The sequence below is a fragment of the Ambystoma mexicanum genome, chromosome 6q (genome assembly GCF_040938575.1).
Source record: "Ambystoma mexicanum isolate Mex_15411 chromosome 6q, UKY_AmexF1_1, whole genome shotgun sequence".
NCBI classification, from domain to species: domain Eukaryota; kingdom Metazoa; phylum Chordata; class Amphibia; order Caudata; family Ambystomatidae; genus Ambystoma; species Ambystoma mexicanum.
Window position 1 is genome coordinate 727,241,537 of NC_090937.1, and position 16,510 is coordinate 727,258,046.

General features: G+C 50.4%; 1 protein-coding gene across 1 annotated transcript in view; it reads left to right on the forward strand.

Annotated features, from left to right (window-relative positions):
• TMEM184C (transmembrane protein 184C) overlaps window positions 1-16,510 on the forward strand; it is a 591,213-nt gene that overhangs the window by 231,398 nt on the left and 343,305 nt on the right. The window contains exon 6 of the mRNA XM_069631247.1: window positions 14,430-14,523. Coding sequence (XP_069487348.1) covers window positions 14,430-14,523 — 94 coding nt within the window. The remainder of the gene's footprint in view (window positions 1-14,429; window positions 14,524-16,510) is intronic.

Below are 16,510 nucleotides of genomic sequence, written 5' to 3' on the forward strand. Positions count from 1 at the left end.
TCCTTTCCACTTCCTCTGAGGCTGCTTTCAGGGAAACTCCCTTCATGAGCCGGTCGTCTAGGTATGGGGAAACCTGTAGTACCCACGATCATTGAGATGGGCAGCAACTGGAGCTAAAAGACGAAGTAGGGGTGGGCACCACCGTAAATAATTCAGAATTAGGCTTAAGTTAGTCAGTTTGTGATCTTATTTTTTGCCTGGTGCTGCCAGAAAGAAGGATCCTATGACACATGTATCCTGAAAATACTACAGACAGTAAAAAATGAGGTAAAATCGCCTCACTATTTCTGGCGTTCTCAGTTAACTCATTGCGAGTAGAAAATGTATGCATATTTAATTGTACATTATTTCGTTTCCATCTTATTGTTGGTAAGTGTCTCCTTTGTTGGTGTTTATGAGTTCAATTGTACTTGACGTTATTTCAAAAAATCAGAAGCAGAAATGTCTCTGTAAAATACAGGAAATGTTTATTCACGTCTCTGTAGTTTTTGTTTTAGGTAGTTATTATACTCAGTGGTCTATTATGTACAGAAAAGCCAATGCATTTCGGAATGAAGCACACCATCTTCAGGACTATAATCACACATTGTATTGTTACAAAGAGATTGGACCAATATGATAAATAAAAATGAAGCACCCATGTGCCCAAACATTCAAAAAGATTCCGCTGCCCAAGATAGGGAAGAAAAAGAAACCCTAATTAGTGTTTAAGTACAGTGAGAAAGTCAAAGAACAATGCTGCATTGAGTACCCAAATTCGTACCTCTGTAAAGTAGCAAGTCTAATTGCCATGTGTTTCTTACATCTTGTATGGTATTACCATCAGAACAGTGCCTAAAAAATGTAAATCTGATTCAACAGTAAGTTTGTGAAATCACTCGAACAGGAAGCGCTGCGCTTGCCTGCATGTCTTACTTTCACAATACCATGTCACGCGTAATGGAAGAGCAGCCGCGAGAACGCGCGGCTGTGGAAAGTATTTATGCGTTGTCATGTTGACAGAGACGCGATGCGTTAAGGCTCGCAGGAGCCAAAGCACGTACACCTCGCGTCCCACTCCTCCATGGCAACGGAGGGGCAGTCTCCACAATGACAAACGCTTACGCTAAAGCGTGCAAATGCTTCTGGATGAGTGCCAAACCTTGTTTGTCAACAAGCCTGGCTTCTGCCCTGGCCCAAACACCTGTTTCCTCGCTGGTTTTGATACCTGGTGGAACTTTGTTGGTATCTGCCTCCTGCTTGGTAGGGGCCTGATGATGGCGCCTGTCATTGGAAGGACCTGCAGTGCGACCTGTATTTGGAACTGGAACCTCGAAAGGAGCGAAAGGGGCGGCTGTCTTTTTCCTTGTCTCTTAGGTAACTGATGGCCCTAGCAGTGTCTGTGTTTAACTTGATGCCTTTTTAAGTGGCCATCGATTTTCTTCCCAAATAGTTACTTTCCATCAAATGGCATGTCTAAAATTTGAGCCTGCACTTCTGGTCTAAAGCTAGTGGCCTTCATCCAGGCCTGATGTTGCAAGACTGCGCCGCTTGTTTAAAGCCTGCGTCTACAGATGTGTCTATCATGCGGTCTGAGACTCCCTCGCCATCTATGATTATGGCCTTCGCTTCCTCCTGGAACTCGTCTGGCAGGTGTTTTGTTAGCCGAGACGTGCAGAGCCACAGTTTTCTGTCCAGCCTGGCCATCATTGCCATGACATTACTAGCCCGTACAGCTAATGAAGCTGCTGCTGAGACCTTTATCCCCATTGCCTATAGCTTGCGTCCCTCATTATTTGGGCAGAGCTCTGAGAGGAGAGGTTGGGGTTTTCAGCCTTTTTCTCGCTGCAACCATGACTACGGAGCCAGGCTTATGGTATCTTCTTAGGCACGATGGCGCTGAGTCAGGAGCCTTATATTTCCTCTATGGCCTTGCCACCAGTGCTGGTGTGGAGAGAGGGGTGGCCAGAATCATTTCCCCTGCTTCCCAGAGTGTCTCCAATATTGGGATTGTGGTTATTGTCCGGCACCTCTTACCCATTTGTTCATAGATGACTGTCTTCTCTTCTGTAGCTACCTGAATCTTGAAGATATCTGCCGACTTTATCTATGGTAGAGTGAAACAAGACCATATCGTCCGGAGGTGAGGCTCCCCCTGGCGAGTCACTCTTTTTCTGCTTCGCGATGATGACCGATTCCCAATCATCTATGTCTATGTCATGTGCATCTTGTGTTAATTCACCCTTCTCTGGTTCTTCGCCATGCGTGTCTGTATCAGAAAAGTCCCTGAAAGGATCATCTGGTTCCCTTGGGTTTTCCGTGGGGTCGTCAGGCCATTCTGAAGTCGTGATGGCAGACGGTGCTCTGGGTTCTCTGGGCCTTTGAGGTGAGGACCTTTGTAAGGATGGAGAATGTCTCCTTCTGACGTCTGAGTGACACACTGTAGAGCGATCGCTGCCTCTGGTGACTACTGAGAGAAGATGACAGCTGTGTAGGTGGTGAATGGTGTGGAGTGCGGCCCTGGGAGACCTGCTCCTAGCGCGGTGTGCCGTAGACCGGCTTCGTGAGGCTCTGCCCTCCTGAACTGGTTGGGTAGCAAGTAGCCTTGCTCCGTCTCCTCTGGAACTCCTCCATTATCCTGTGCATAGATTGCATCAGAGCTGGGTCGAAAGGATCTGCTGTATGTGTCATGCCTGCACCATGGGCGCACACATTGGCGACCATTATGGACTAATTGCTATTCATTATTCTACAAAAAACTCTTGGAACAACCCCTATTCACTTTCTGGACCTTATTTCCCATTTGCGAGACTATCTATTTCTGGCCATTTCAATTTGCCATCTTCGGAACTACAATCCCCAGAAGCCCTAGGGATCAGCGCTGCTTCCACCAGCTCAGGAACAGAGAGGGAGGAGGCAGATTGTATTCAGGGGAGCTGATCCAGGTGCGGCCAATTAGCCTGCCTCTGTGCTGGGCAGGGCGGTATAAAAGCTGCTGCCTGCAAGGGCTCAGTCTCTTGCATTAAGAGTCCTTCCAGCACCTTTTTGCTTCGAGCTACGAATCTTTGTATGCTGTTCCTCCTTACTCCTGCTTTTGATTCCAGTGCCCTGCCGGGCTCTCTGCATTGCAGCCGATCACGCTCTGCTGCTTTCTACCCTCCGCCTTTGCCCTTCCGGGCTCCTGCCCTGCAGCCGATCACGCTCCGCTGCTACCTACCGCCCTTGTCTTCCAGGCTCCTGCCTTGCAGCCGATCACGCTCGGCTGCCTTCTACCTACAGCCTTCGTCCGCTGGGCTTCCAGCCTTGCAGCCTACTTCAGTCCTCTGCAGCCTTCTACAGTCATCGGCCCTGCTCCTCTGGGCTCACTCCTTGCTGCCCGGCCCTTTTGGCTCCTTGCCGGGCAGCCTGCTTCACTCCGCTGTCAACAGTCCTTGTTTTCGGGGCTTCCTGCCTTGCAGCCGATCACGCTCCGCTGATTTCTACCTACAGCCTTTGTCCGCTGGGCTTCCAGCCTAGCAGCCCTCTACAGTCCTCTGCAGCCTTCTACAGTCATCGGCCCTGCTCCTCTGGGCTCACTCCTTGCTGCCCGGCCCTTCTGGGCTCCTTGCCGTGCAGCCTGCTTCACTCCGCTGCCCTAAGCCCTTTCCCTCTGGGCTCCCTTCCTTACAGCCCTGCTCCTTTGGGCTTGCTCTTTGCTGTCCTGCTCCTCTGAGCTCTCTACCTTTTACCCTACAGTCCTCTGTAATCCACAACAGTTTACCTGCATTTATTACTTTCAGTTATTGCCGTTCCCCTGTTTCCTGACTGCTGCTCCCTTGCTTCCTTCCTTGTTTTCAACCCTTTGTTCTTTATCCCTATCCAATCCTGTTATACGGCTTTCCCTTCATTTCCTTCTGCTAGTTTGCTCATTGACTTCCTTTTTCCTGGATTTGTCTGTTAGTGTCTTCTCTTGTACTGTTTGTAGACCCCTTTGTACAGAGCTTGTCTGTTGGTTTCTGGCAGGCAACCTCTGACCCTTCCCTTGTCTCGTTTCTGCGTTACAGACACCCATAGCTGTTGTTCCCAGCCATGAGCCAACAGCCTGGGCCTCTGTTATAGACATTTGTGCAGGAGGTTGGAGTTTTTCCTAAGGTCCGTGGAACACTCTTTCCCATTTCTGCATACACCCCAAGAGGGATTCCCCTGCTACACTTGCCTACTCTTTGTTCTCTTTACTTTCTGCTGTGTGTGTACTTATCTGTCCACCTTACTTCAGCACAACCACCCATGCCCTATCTGGGTGCCCTGTGCCACTCTTAACAGAGTGCCATCCGTGACAGAATGCTCCATGACAGGTTGCCAGTGTGGACTGAGTTTTTAGGCTGCACCGGCTGTGGCTCCTCCCCTTCTGAGAACTCCTCCTGTAAAATGAAGTCAATCAATTCTTCCATCTCTGTTATAGCAGACAGTTGTATAGTGCTTTGTAAGCACTCTAGTTGCAGAGTTTTTGTAACTAATGACTCCTCTGGTTGCAGTGCTTGCACAGGCGGCTCGATGATGTCCGCTGATGGATTGGCAGTTGATGGGGCCTTTTTCTATTTTTGGTTGCTCGTCGGTGGGGTTTCCGTCGATGGTGATGTCTTCTTTACCGACAAATGCTTAGAGGACAAATTATTGGTGGACCAATGTTTCGTCGACGACTCGGACGACGATGATGCTTTCGTCTGCGAGGTGCCCGATTGGTTGGTCAACAAAGATTTGTCCATCAACGGTACCGGCGTCTTGAATGGCGTAAGGCCGCTCGTGGATGGCGAGGCGTGTTAAGGTGTGGATGGTGTCCCCGTGGACAGCCGCTTCACGATAAACGGGACATTTGAAAGTCTTTACCTTTTTTAAGCAACTCTTCCTTTTGCAGACCCTTGGCAACCCTTTCTGATCCCAGAGTGGATTTTTCACTCCTTCTTTGCCTTAGATGGTGGAGACTCAGCCCTGTCTACTGATGAAGCTCTCTTCTTGGAGCATGCTTCTCAGGGTGCCTGGTGGAAGTTGATGCAGTTTTAGAGGATTCTTTGTCAGACGACATCTGCCTGCTCTCTAGATGCAGGAGTCGTTTGTCTGGCCTCCAGAGTCTTCTTGGAGAAGGTCTGACAGATTTTGCAGACCTGAATTTCGTGTGGGTACAAGCAATAAATGCACAATTCGTGAGGGTCTCTAATTAAGATTCGCCTCTTGCCACATTTGCTGCAGTCGCTGAAGAGGGAGGTCTTTTCCTTGGCAGCCTGCATTTCAGTCTTTCCGAGATTTGAGCTCAGGAACACTAAGCCAGCAAGTCCCAGTCCCAATGAAGGAAAAAAGTTGTCAAAGTAGAGAACAAATTAAGATTTTATGTGGTAAAAGTGAACACAGCCCAGAGAGCTGAAGAGGATTCCCCTGTTCAGTAAGGCCATAGTGAAACATCTGAAGATGGCTAACTGGGGTGGACCTTAAGCCCTGCCACCTCATTGGCTAAGGTCTGAAATGACCAAAGGAGGTGGAGGGACTGCACAAGTGAGAGGCTGCAGAGGCAGGCCCTATAGGGCTGGGTGTGTAGCATTTCCTAAGGGAAATATTTTAATATAGTTTAGAAATGTTTCAATTACAGAGGATTCCCAATCTGACAATGGGGAATATTCAAGCATGTGAATCTATGAAAAATTCTGGAAAAGTGGGTGTTCCCCGGTTAGTTTTGCATGCCCACAGTTTGTGTGTACCTTAATTCTGTGGTGAAATCCCTTATTCTCCAGCATGGGGTCTGGCATGGATTCACATGCTCATGAATATTCAGTATCTGTTTCGTTTCTGATCTGTCTTTCTTAGTAGTAACCAATCACTGGTCTCTTGGTCATTCTACCCCCAGCCAATGACTGCCCTATCCCTAAGCCCCACCCCTGGCAGCCATCCTCAGATTTTTACCGCACATTCAAGTGTTGGGAGTCCTCGTGCTATAGCTCTCGAGCTTTTACTGCGTTTTGCATTTTTTCAAAGAGTTTTATCTAATTTTTTCGGTCAATCGAGCCTCAAGCTCCACCGTTTCTACTTCCGATCAACGGGGACCCGTTTCTGAATTTTCTACGCCCCTCAAGGGTGAAGTATTCGTCGAGTTACGCTTCTTGGAGGATTCCACAAGTTTGAGACCTACCTCGTGGACATGGCCCAGGAAAAGGGCTTGACACCCGGATCCAAGCTGTTTAGGAACTGCCCTGGATGCGGGTTACAGAATATGTTCAAGGAGAATGAGCATTCTAGATGCCTCTACTGCCTTCACCAAGACAAAACGCACATGGAGAAGGACTGTGCGTTTTGCATGAACATGAAGGATCGGACTAGGAGGGATCGTCGGACCCGACTTGCCAACTGGCTGGAAGGAAAGAGCCCAGCAGGTGAGAAGAAAAAGAAGTCTGAGCGGTCTTCTAAGTCCTGTGAGGGCGCTCTGTCGACGGGGGCCCAACAAAAGGCAAAGCACCACGAGTCCGCGGGCAGCGGGAGCGCCGAACGTTCGGGCTCCTCAGCTGCCAGGCAGGGCGCACCTTCACCAGCGCAAATGAACCACGAGCCAACGGTCTGGCTTGGGGAAGAGAAAATCCGAGAACCCGGCTAAGCTTCTGGAGAGGCCCCGGTCGATCTCGAAGGAACCAGCCAAGGGGGAGCGAGGCGGTGACCCTCCCCCCAAGGTGAAGGCCTCAAGCACGCACAAGGTGGTGAAGGCCTTCGTTCACCTGGCTAAGGCCTCTATTGAGGTAGTCGCGATGACCCTGGCAAAGCCTGTGGAGGCTACCCCCAGTGGAGGCGACCTCGGGGCCCAGACTTTTCCTGCCACTGCTGAGGGAATCCTCTTTTCAGCCCATCAAGAAGACCCCTGTGAAGACCCCGGTGGAAAAAGAGGGGGTGGGGGGCGGTGGCCGTTATATACAGCCTCCCAGGAGGAGCTGGTTGAAGTCATGGAGGGCCTCAACAAGAAGTTTGAGGAGGTCCGGTCCCACGGGAGGAATCCCGATGAGGAGGACGAAGAGAGCGATGGTGGCGCCGATGAGGTTCCCGTGGAGGAGGAGCAACCATCGCGCCCGTAACCCGAGCCACAGGACAACTCGGTGGCCATTTTGATGGCAATCCAAACCTTATGCACGGAGATGAGGACTAGATTGCTCCTACCCCCAACGGATGACCCAGTAGACCCGGGCCCATCGGGAAGTCCTCCAAACAAGAGGAGGAGAGTTCATCCACCTCCACCCTTCCAGCCCTCACGGCCCTCTCAGCCTTTATCTCCTTCCCCTGTCCCTGGGATGACACAGGAACAGATACGGCCACCACGGGGACGGATGACGACAGTGGTGACGACGGGATGGGCCTCCCATCACCACCTCCTCGGGCCTCCCCACCTGACAAAATTGGATCCTTCCATGCCATGATTGCCAGGGCATCCGAGCTTTTCCAGCTCTGCCCCGAAGAGCAGAAGAAGGAAGGCTTCCTCTACCAACGGCGCGAGGCCAAGAGGAAGATCGTCCTCGCAGTGCCGTTGCTGGATGACATCTGGGACGAGGGACTTGCTTTTCTGAAGAACCCGTCCACGACGCCTGCCAAGAGGGACCGGTACGAGAAGAAGTACCGGCTCCCCGATGCCGCACCTTTGTGCCTTAGGGCACAGCCGACCGCGGATTCGGTCATCTCGGTCAGTTGGTTTCCACCAGTTGGGCAACAGCATTTGCCTTCGACGGCGGGGATGGCTCAAGGCAACAGATTTCCACCAGGACGTGCAAACCAGAGTTTTGGACATGCCCTTCGACGGGAACAACCTGTTTGGAAAACCAGTGGATGAGTCACTTCAGGCCATCAAGACCGACACAGAGTTTGCAACGACGACGGCCGCCCTTTCGGAACTCCGCAGGCAAGCAAGGTGCCTGCAAAGGATTTGGCGTGGTTCCGCGATGTACCGGCAGGTGGCCCGCTCCTCATCGCAAGAGGCGCCTACAGAGGACGAGGCAAGGCAGGTGGATCTCGCCGTTGTCGCCAGGGAGGCCAAAGTGGCAAGGCCGCTGCCAAGCAAGACTGAACCGGCCGTAGCATCGGGCCCCCACCTGAGCACCCCATTGGGAGGCCGGCTGGCGAAGTTCGTCAGCGTGTGGGAGTCCATCTCCACCGACCATCGGGAGCTGGATGCCTGGCCTATGGGCACACTCTCGAATTTTTAAAAGAGTGCCCCCGCATTCCTCCCGTGGCCAGGAAGGAAAACCACGTCCCTCAACTGCTGTTAGAAGTAAGGGTGTTGCTCAGGAAAGGAGCCATCAAGCTCGTCCCAAAGACACTCTGGGGCTCCGGAGTGTACTCCAGATACTTCCTCGTCAGAAAGAAGACAGGAGGATGGCGTCCCATCCTGGACCTGCGTCGATTAAACAAATGCATCAAGGCACAGAAGTTCCGGATGGTCACCCTCCAGCACGTGCTGGGCCAGCTGGAGGAGGGCGACTTTCCATCGTCGTTGGATTTGGAGGATGCTTACTTTCACATCCCCATTCTAAAAGGACACAAAGTTTCTCAGGTTTGTGGTCCAAGGACGGCACTACCAATTCAAGGCACTGCCATTCGGATTGAAGTCGGCACCCAGGGTATTCACCAAGTGCCTGGCACCAGTGGCGGCGCGGCTGCGCCTGCAGGGGATCCACGTCTAGCCCTACCTGGACGATTGGCTCATCCGAGCAAGAGCAAGGGAACTCGCCGTTGAGCACACAACGAAGACCGTCCAGCTGCTCACGGACCTGGGATTCGCCATCAACTTCCCCAAATCCCACCTAGTTCCGTCGCAGGTTTCACTGTTTCTGGGAGTCAGGTTCGATACAATAGCGCGATTGGCCTCGCCGTCGGAGGAAAGGATGAAGGCCATCCTGGGCAAGGTGCAGCGTCTGCTGGCCACGGACGTGGCCAGAGTGAAGTCCATCAAGTCCCTTCTCGGGATGATGTCCTCCTGCATCTACCTGGTGCGCTTATGCAGGCTTGGGATGCGTCCCCTACAGGAGTTCCTCGACACCCGTTGGATGCAAGCGGAGGGGAGTTTCGAGGACAAGATCCCGCTCAACGAAGTTTTCCACCAAGCAATTCGGTGGTGGGGCACCCGCGCGCATCTCGCGGCAGGCACAGACTTTCAGACCCCAGCACACCAGGTGACAGTGACGAGGGATGCCTCCCTGGAAGGGTGGGGAGCACACACCGGAGATCTTCATGCGAGAGGCCTTTGGCTCCCGGAGGAGAGGCCACTCCACATCAACATCCTGGAACCCTGAGCAGTGTTCTGGGCCCTCAGGTCGTTTCTCCCGTCCCTCAGGGGCAAGGTGGTGAGGATCTTCACCAACAACACCACCACGATGTTCTACATCCGGAAGCAGGGAGGAACCAGATCCCCAGCCCTATCCAAGGAAGCCCAGGATCTGTGGCATTGGGATGTTTCTGGTACCCTTTCATCTAGCAGGGATAAAGAACACCATCGCCGACTCACTCAGCAGGGAGCTGCCCTCGTGCCACGAGTGGGAACTACGTCAGGACCAAGTGGATCGACTCTTCCAACGATGGGGCAAACCCCAGATCGACCTGTTCGCGACTTCGACTAACTTCAAGTGCCAGAGGTTCGCCAGCAGGTTTCCTCAGCCGTGGAGCATGGGCGATGCTTTCTTGTTCCCCTGGGACGGCCTGTTCCTGTATGCGTTCCCTCCGTTGCCTTTTCTACTGGGACTCGTAAACCAACTCAAGAGCTCCTGGTGCAGAATGATCCTCGTCGCACCGGCGTGGCCGAGACTGATCTGGTTCACGGAACTTCTGGACTTGTCAGCGTCCCCACCAGTCAAACTGTCGACGGACTCAGATCTTCTCTCCAGAGAAGGAGGTGCCATCCTTCATCACGACCCGGAGTCGCTGAGCTTGAAGGCCTGGCTCCTGCAGCACTAGAGTTTGGAGGGTGCGATATCCCGGCGGACTACAGAGAGGTTCTTGCAAAGGCCAGGGCGTCCTCAACTCTCAAGTGCTACGGACACAAGTGGAAGAGGTTCTCTGTCTGGTGCCGTGTACAGAAGATTAACCCTCTACGGATTACGGCCCCTCAAGTGCTACCGTACTTACTGTCGCTGTCCAATGCTGGACTGGCTCACGCTTCCATAAAGATACATCTGGCAGCGATTTCCCGATAAACCAGGACTGTAGGACGGTCATCTCTTTGGTCTCATCGCCTGGTGAAGGAATTTATGAAAGGACTGTTACGATCGTTCCCGCTGGTGAAGGCCCCAGCCCCGGCGTGGGAGCTCAACGTGGTGCTGACCAGGCTCATGGGGCCACCATCTGAGCCTCTGCATTCGGCACCGTTGAAGTTCCTGTCGTGGAAAACAGCCTTCCTGGTGGCCATCACCTCCGCACGACGGGTGGGAGAGATCCAGGCCCTATCCTGCAAGCCTCCATACTTGACTTTCCACGAGACTAGGGTGGTGCTGAGGGCGCACCCCTCCTTCATGCCCAAGGTGCCGTCGGACTTCCACCTCAACGAGCCCTTGGTGTTGCCAGTTTTCTTCCCGTCGCCTTTGTCGCCGGCCGAGAGGACTTTGCACTCGCTGGATGTAGCTAGAGCTCTGAAGTTCTACGTGGACCGCACGAAGAGTTTTCGGAAGACATCACAGCTTTTTGTCAACTTTGGACCTGTGAACCAAGGGGAGGCCCTCTCGAAGGCTTCCATTTCCAGATGGCTCTCCGGCTGCATCATGCACTGTCACCGGTTGGCAAACCGACCGTTGCCCGACTGTCCGAGAGCCCATTCGACCAGAGCGATCGCTGCTACCACTGCATTCTTGTCTGGTGTGCCTCTGCTGGATATCTGCAGGGCTGCTACGTGGAGGTCGACGCACACCTTCACGAGATTCTACTGCGTCAACCGGGATTCCAGGGAGGAGTCCAGGGTCGGCCAAGCAGTACTGCGCTACCTGTTCGCCTGAAGGTGGGCCTGGTGAGGAGGTAAGAGTTGCTTGATGTTGAGCCTTTGCCACCTCCTGTGGTTGTGCATGTGTGTACTGCTATGTATTCTTATATTCATGAGCATGTGAATCCATGCCAGACCCCATGCTGGAGAAGGAACAAGTACTTACCTTTAACTGTTGTTCTCCAGCATGGGTCTGGCATGGATTCACATGCAAACCCTCCCTCCTACCCCTGTGCAGCTCTTCACTTGGTCATACTGCCACTTTATGTGCTACCAAATCTGAGGATGGCTGCCAGGGGTGGGGCTTAGGGAGAGGGCAGTCATTGGCTGGGGGTAGTATGATCCAGAGACCAGTGATTGGTTACTACTAAGAAAGACAGATCAGAAACTAAACTGATACTGATTTTTTCTTTACCGAGGATTCCCAGCCTGACGACGGGGAATATTCATGAGTATGTGAATCCATGCCAGACCCATGCTGGAGAACAACAGTTACAGGTAAGTAACTTGTTATATATAGCACCATAGCCCCTCTCTCTGGCTCCACCCACTCTGTGTTAGGCAGAATCCTGTGCAGTTCCCTTAGGGAGCACTACAGAAGTTTAGGACTACAGGTGAGAGCAATAAATCCCCTTTGGTATCAGTTTGTACCACAAAGATTTAGTTGGTAGCTGTGGCTGAGCAGTCAGACTTATCTCAAGACAGAGATGAGCAGTATTTAGGGTTTACACAATAGGCCTTCAGTACTATGGAACAAGGAAACACTGACCAAAGCTTTATTGTAAAAGAATATATATTTATTTTATGCACTTCTAGTAAAACGCATCTATCACAGTACTTAAAGCAAGTTAAATTCGGTCAAAGAAAGTATACACAACTCCCTAGGTAAATTGTAGACCGGTTTGAGCAAGAGTGAAAACTGTGCAAAATGGCACAGTGTAAACCAAACACAAATGGCACTCTAGTAATTTCTCACAAGGGAGGGAAAGCACAAGTTATACAGAACTATCTTCTTACACACCCTAGCAACACTTTCCATAAGTTTGTGAACCAGTTTAAGCAAGGCAGTGCATCAGTATAGAAAATACTTAAATGAAAACTGAGCACAATGGCATTTCACAAGGTTTAAAAGTGGGAAGGAAAGGGTGGTTATAAGAAGTAGGTGTACCAACACATTTTTAGTTGAGAAGCAATCTAGAGAAATCAGTTCTAACAAATTTAACCAGAGTCAGTAGGCCTGTGCCAGAGTCAGTGGTACAGGGCAAGGGCCCAGGAGCAAAATGTTCTTGTAGCTGCAGTCAAGTCTTTGGTTAACGATTCGAAAAGTTGGATGCAGAAGGTGAAAGACAATGTCAAAAGAGAGGGGCGCCAACCCAACAGGTAGGTAAAGGATTTAAAACACCTTTAGTACTACCACGCAGAAAGGGCGGCCTGGCGGAACAATGTACCTTATAAATGAAGAAGTGGCTCCTGTGGTGGCGGTTGTTCCTGGTAGTTCCTGCAGTTCGGGGGATTCAGCAGAGGAAGAGCGGCTCTTGTCATGGAGGAAGGTTCGAGTTACTGCACTACCCAGGGATGAAAACAGCCACTGTGCTGCCCAACGAATAAAAGGTACACTCCTTTAAATCGCGGTCCGGGTGGACTAGTGCCTGGCTATCCGGTCTCCGAGTACGGGGTACTGGCGATTCGACTAAGGCAGGTCCGGGAAGGCGATTGGCAAACTGGTTGGCCCCACCAGCTCAAGGGATGAAGGCTCTTGCAGATTAAGATCTTCTCTCGTCGTGTGGAGAAAAGTGGTGAGACGGTGCAGCAGGGCTTCACCGGTGGTTCAGTCGTTGCAGTTCCTGCAGTTCGGGGGATTCAGCAGAGGAAGAGAGGCTCTTGTCGTGGAGGAAGGTTCGAGTTACTGCACTACCCAGGGATGAAAACCGCCACGGTGCTGCCCAACGAATAAAAGGTACACTCCTTTAAATCGCGGTCCGGGTGGACTAGTGCCTGGCTATCCGGTCTCCGAGTACGGGGTACTGGCGATTCGACTAAGGCAGGTCCGGGAAGGCGATTGGCAAACTGGTTGGCCCCACCAGCTCAAGGGATGAAGGCTCTTGCAGATTAAGATCTTCTCTCGTCGTGTGGAGAAAAGTGGTGAGACGGTGCAGCAGGGCTTCACCGGTGGTTCAGTCGTTGCAGATGTCTTTGGCTTCTCTACTCTTCGGCTTCTTAGTTCCAGTGGCAACGTCTTGCTCTTCCAGTCCTCGGGACCCTGCTTTTTTGCAAAAAGCCCCATTCATACAGCCTTGCTGACACTCACACAGTGGAGTGGCCATCTTGGTGGGAGATCCTCCAGCCTATCAGGATAGAGTGCGACATGGGTTGCTGAGGCAACCCTGTCCTGGGGTCCTACTCCCCCTCCCACACAATGGACCCACCCCAGACACAGAGGTGCCGAAAGAAGGGCTTCTCGGTAGAAGCCCGCCAAAAGGACGAACAAAGGATACCCGACCTGGGTTAGGAGTTAAGAGAAAGACACGAGAAAGGTTATATTAAAGTTCTGGCAAATAAAACCTACCGGAGTAAAGTTAATATTAAAATACACCGGCGGTATGTTGGAGGCTGTCAGAAAATGTCGTAGCCTCGAACAATGGGGAAAATCCCATAGGAAAATATTTGCAGTTGAATATTTACGGTAGTAACCACTGCCACCAGCCAGAAACTTTTGAGAGAGGGACTGTACGGTACCCTCTCGAAAATGAACAAAAGGGAAAAACTATTAACACTTCCCAGTACATCCATACTAAGATGGGTTGTACTGGTCTATAGGTAAGGGAAATTAGCCATAAAATGAGAATTCTCCCTTACACCCTGCACCCTTTATTCCCCCACACACCTTACCCCACTGTACCCCCTCTATTCCTCCATCCACATTACCCCCTCTCCCTATGCCCTCTCATCCTATCTCACACACACTCTTTTATTTCTTACCCTCTCACTCTGACCAATTCTCGCTCATATTTCCCCTTATTCATCTGTGGCACCCACTAGCAATGGCTTCCTCCCTTGCTCTGTTCCCCTTCTCGTTCTGCCCCACTTGTTGCATCCTCCTTTTCTTAAACTTTGCACTCTCCTTGCACCCATGTGTCTATAAATGTAACATGCAAGTAAATGTCAAAACTATTGGCATTGCCAATGCCTGTTTCTGCTTATAGTGGACACCTTGTTTGATTTGGTCATTTTATTGAGAGGTTTGTGATATATAGTCAATATGGGAGTGTGATCCTTTATATGACTTAGCACACATAGTTTAGAAAAAAGTCTTGCTGAATGCTCTGTTTTGCAACTGGATTCAGTGAATTCCTGTTCGACAATTTACACTAGGCCCACATAAATGTCTCCTCAGTTTGTATATTCAATGGTGGTTGCTAATCATTTGGCTGGGTTTGTTTTGTTTTGTACTCTGATAACTCCTTTTCAATGGTTTGTTTTCTTTTAGGATCTGTCAGTTGAGCGGAGTCTACGGAGAAGGGGACTTTAGTTTCAAAAACGTTTGGTCATACTTGGTTATCATAAACAATGCGTCACAGTTGGTGAGTCATGCCGCTCTAACAGATATTTGCAACATAATGATGAGTGTAGTTGTTTCAATGTTGGTATACTATGTTTCTATTTTTGTAAAGTGATCATGTTCACTGCAACTCAACTGACAAAGGAACTCTGCATGCTCGAACCTTCTGTAAAGCACTGGTTTCCAGATAAAAGGAGGACCCTTTACATTGCACGACGTGAGACCTAAATCCCATTCTAGTACTCTGGAGCAAAGCCAGGAGTATTTTTGAATTTCCCCAACAGAATGACCCAATTTTTCCCAACATTTCTTTACTGCTCCCTTCCCCTGCACCTCCTCCTAATGAGTCTTTATCTAAGGTGTCATCAAAGTTGCAAATATCAATGTTAATTCCTAAACCCAAAGTCCCTCAGGGTCACAGTGCCCAAGGCTTTCCATTACTCGTGGCGTCTCCTCACACGGCTGCCTTTGTGGGCTCCACAAGTTTGTGGCATACTTTGTTTGAGGCTAACTGGGTCCAGCAAATGGTACCTCAGAGAGCCCCGCCTGGAAACCCTGGTTTAAATCTAGTACAGATTCCAGTGTCCAAACAAATGAGTGAGCAAGTTTATTGGTTTTGCTATATAGAATTGGGACTACTGCCTTCCTTGGTGAGCAAGGGCTAAAATTGCCAGAACCATGTAGGGCATGTTTGTGAATGGTTTATGGTATCAAGTCTGTATCAAGGCCTGAACAAGAAGTCCATAAAATGTGACTGCTGCAGGCCTCAATGATTGGGTGGATGCCAAAGGTTTGAATGAAGGGAACCCTGTTGTATGGGGCTGAGTTACATAATTATCCACCTCTGACGAAAAGGGTTTGCATCATTTCCTTATTGAAATTGGGGTGCCAAAGCACAGAAGATACTTACAAGATGATGATTGTGAGGAGGCTTTGCTGGTCTCTGTACTCTTCCAGTATCAGTTATGACAATGAAACGCTGCCCAGTATCTCCTCCCAGCGGACATGTGATAAACAGCCATCCCTTCAATCTGACGTGGTAGCAACCTCAGAGTTCAGGCGTAAGGATATTGTGCTCCCGGTAAAGCCTTTCTGTCCCCTCACTGTTTGGATATGATGTGAAGAGGTAGAAATACCAGACACCAAAGGCACAGTTACCTAACTGAGTCAGAGGCCTCTGGCACGACATACAGCTAAAGACAAACCCGCAATAACCAAGAAGTTCAAAAGTAACTTTGTGACTCTCAGCGGGTCATCTCTTACTGAACTGCATTCTTTCTGCACCCCTGGTACCTCCGGATAACAAACCTGTGTTGTCAGCAAATTTGACTGCTGCACTGCTCCCCAGATCCCTTTATCTTTTCCATAGCAAAATAAATCGCAGTCCTCGCTTGAAGCTAGTCTTCATCGCTGGACCTGCTGCTGAAGAAATTAATGAATTAATCACATAAACTAGCAATGCTTACCTGTGAAGACCAGAGTGTTGAGAACCAGGAGTCAGAAAACACAGAAGATGAGACGATCAATAAATTGGGCTCTGTTTGCTCGCTGCATTTTTAAGACTGAAGTTTCAGAAGGCCACCTGACGAAGGCCGCCTTCTGCAAGGCTTCTCTTTTTGGTTGTCCCCCTATACCCACCAGTGTTTCCCTTGACTGTGCCTGCCTTCCACACCACCATTTCGCACGCATGTTCTCCTCCCTTCCTCCTCCTCCCTTCCTCTGCTGTAACCTCCCCCCCCTGCAGCACACTTACCTAATCCGGACTCTACTGCGCACCTCCAATTTCTGCCTTGAGGAAGCACATTGAGCTGTTAAATGTCTGCCTTTTTTGGCACTCGTTGGTGCGTCATGCTTCCCCCGCAAATGGTAAATTGATTGCATTCGAAGGGCACCCAGGTGTTTACGAAGCAAGGTTTAATATTGGGGCCTATAATTTAGATTGCGGAGACCATATAATGAAGTTTTATTTTTCTATTTATGTAGTGCAAAATACAACCCATCAAGTATCA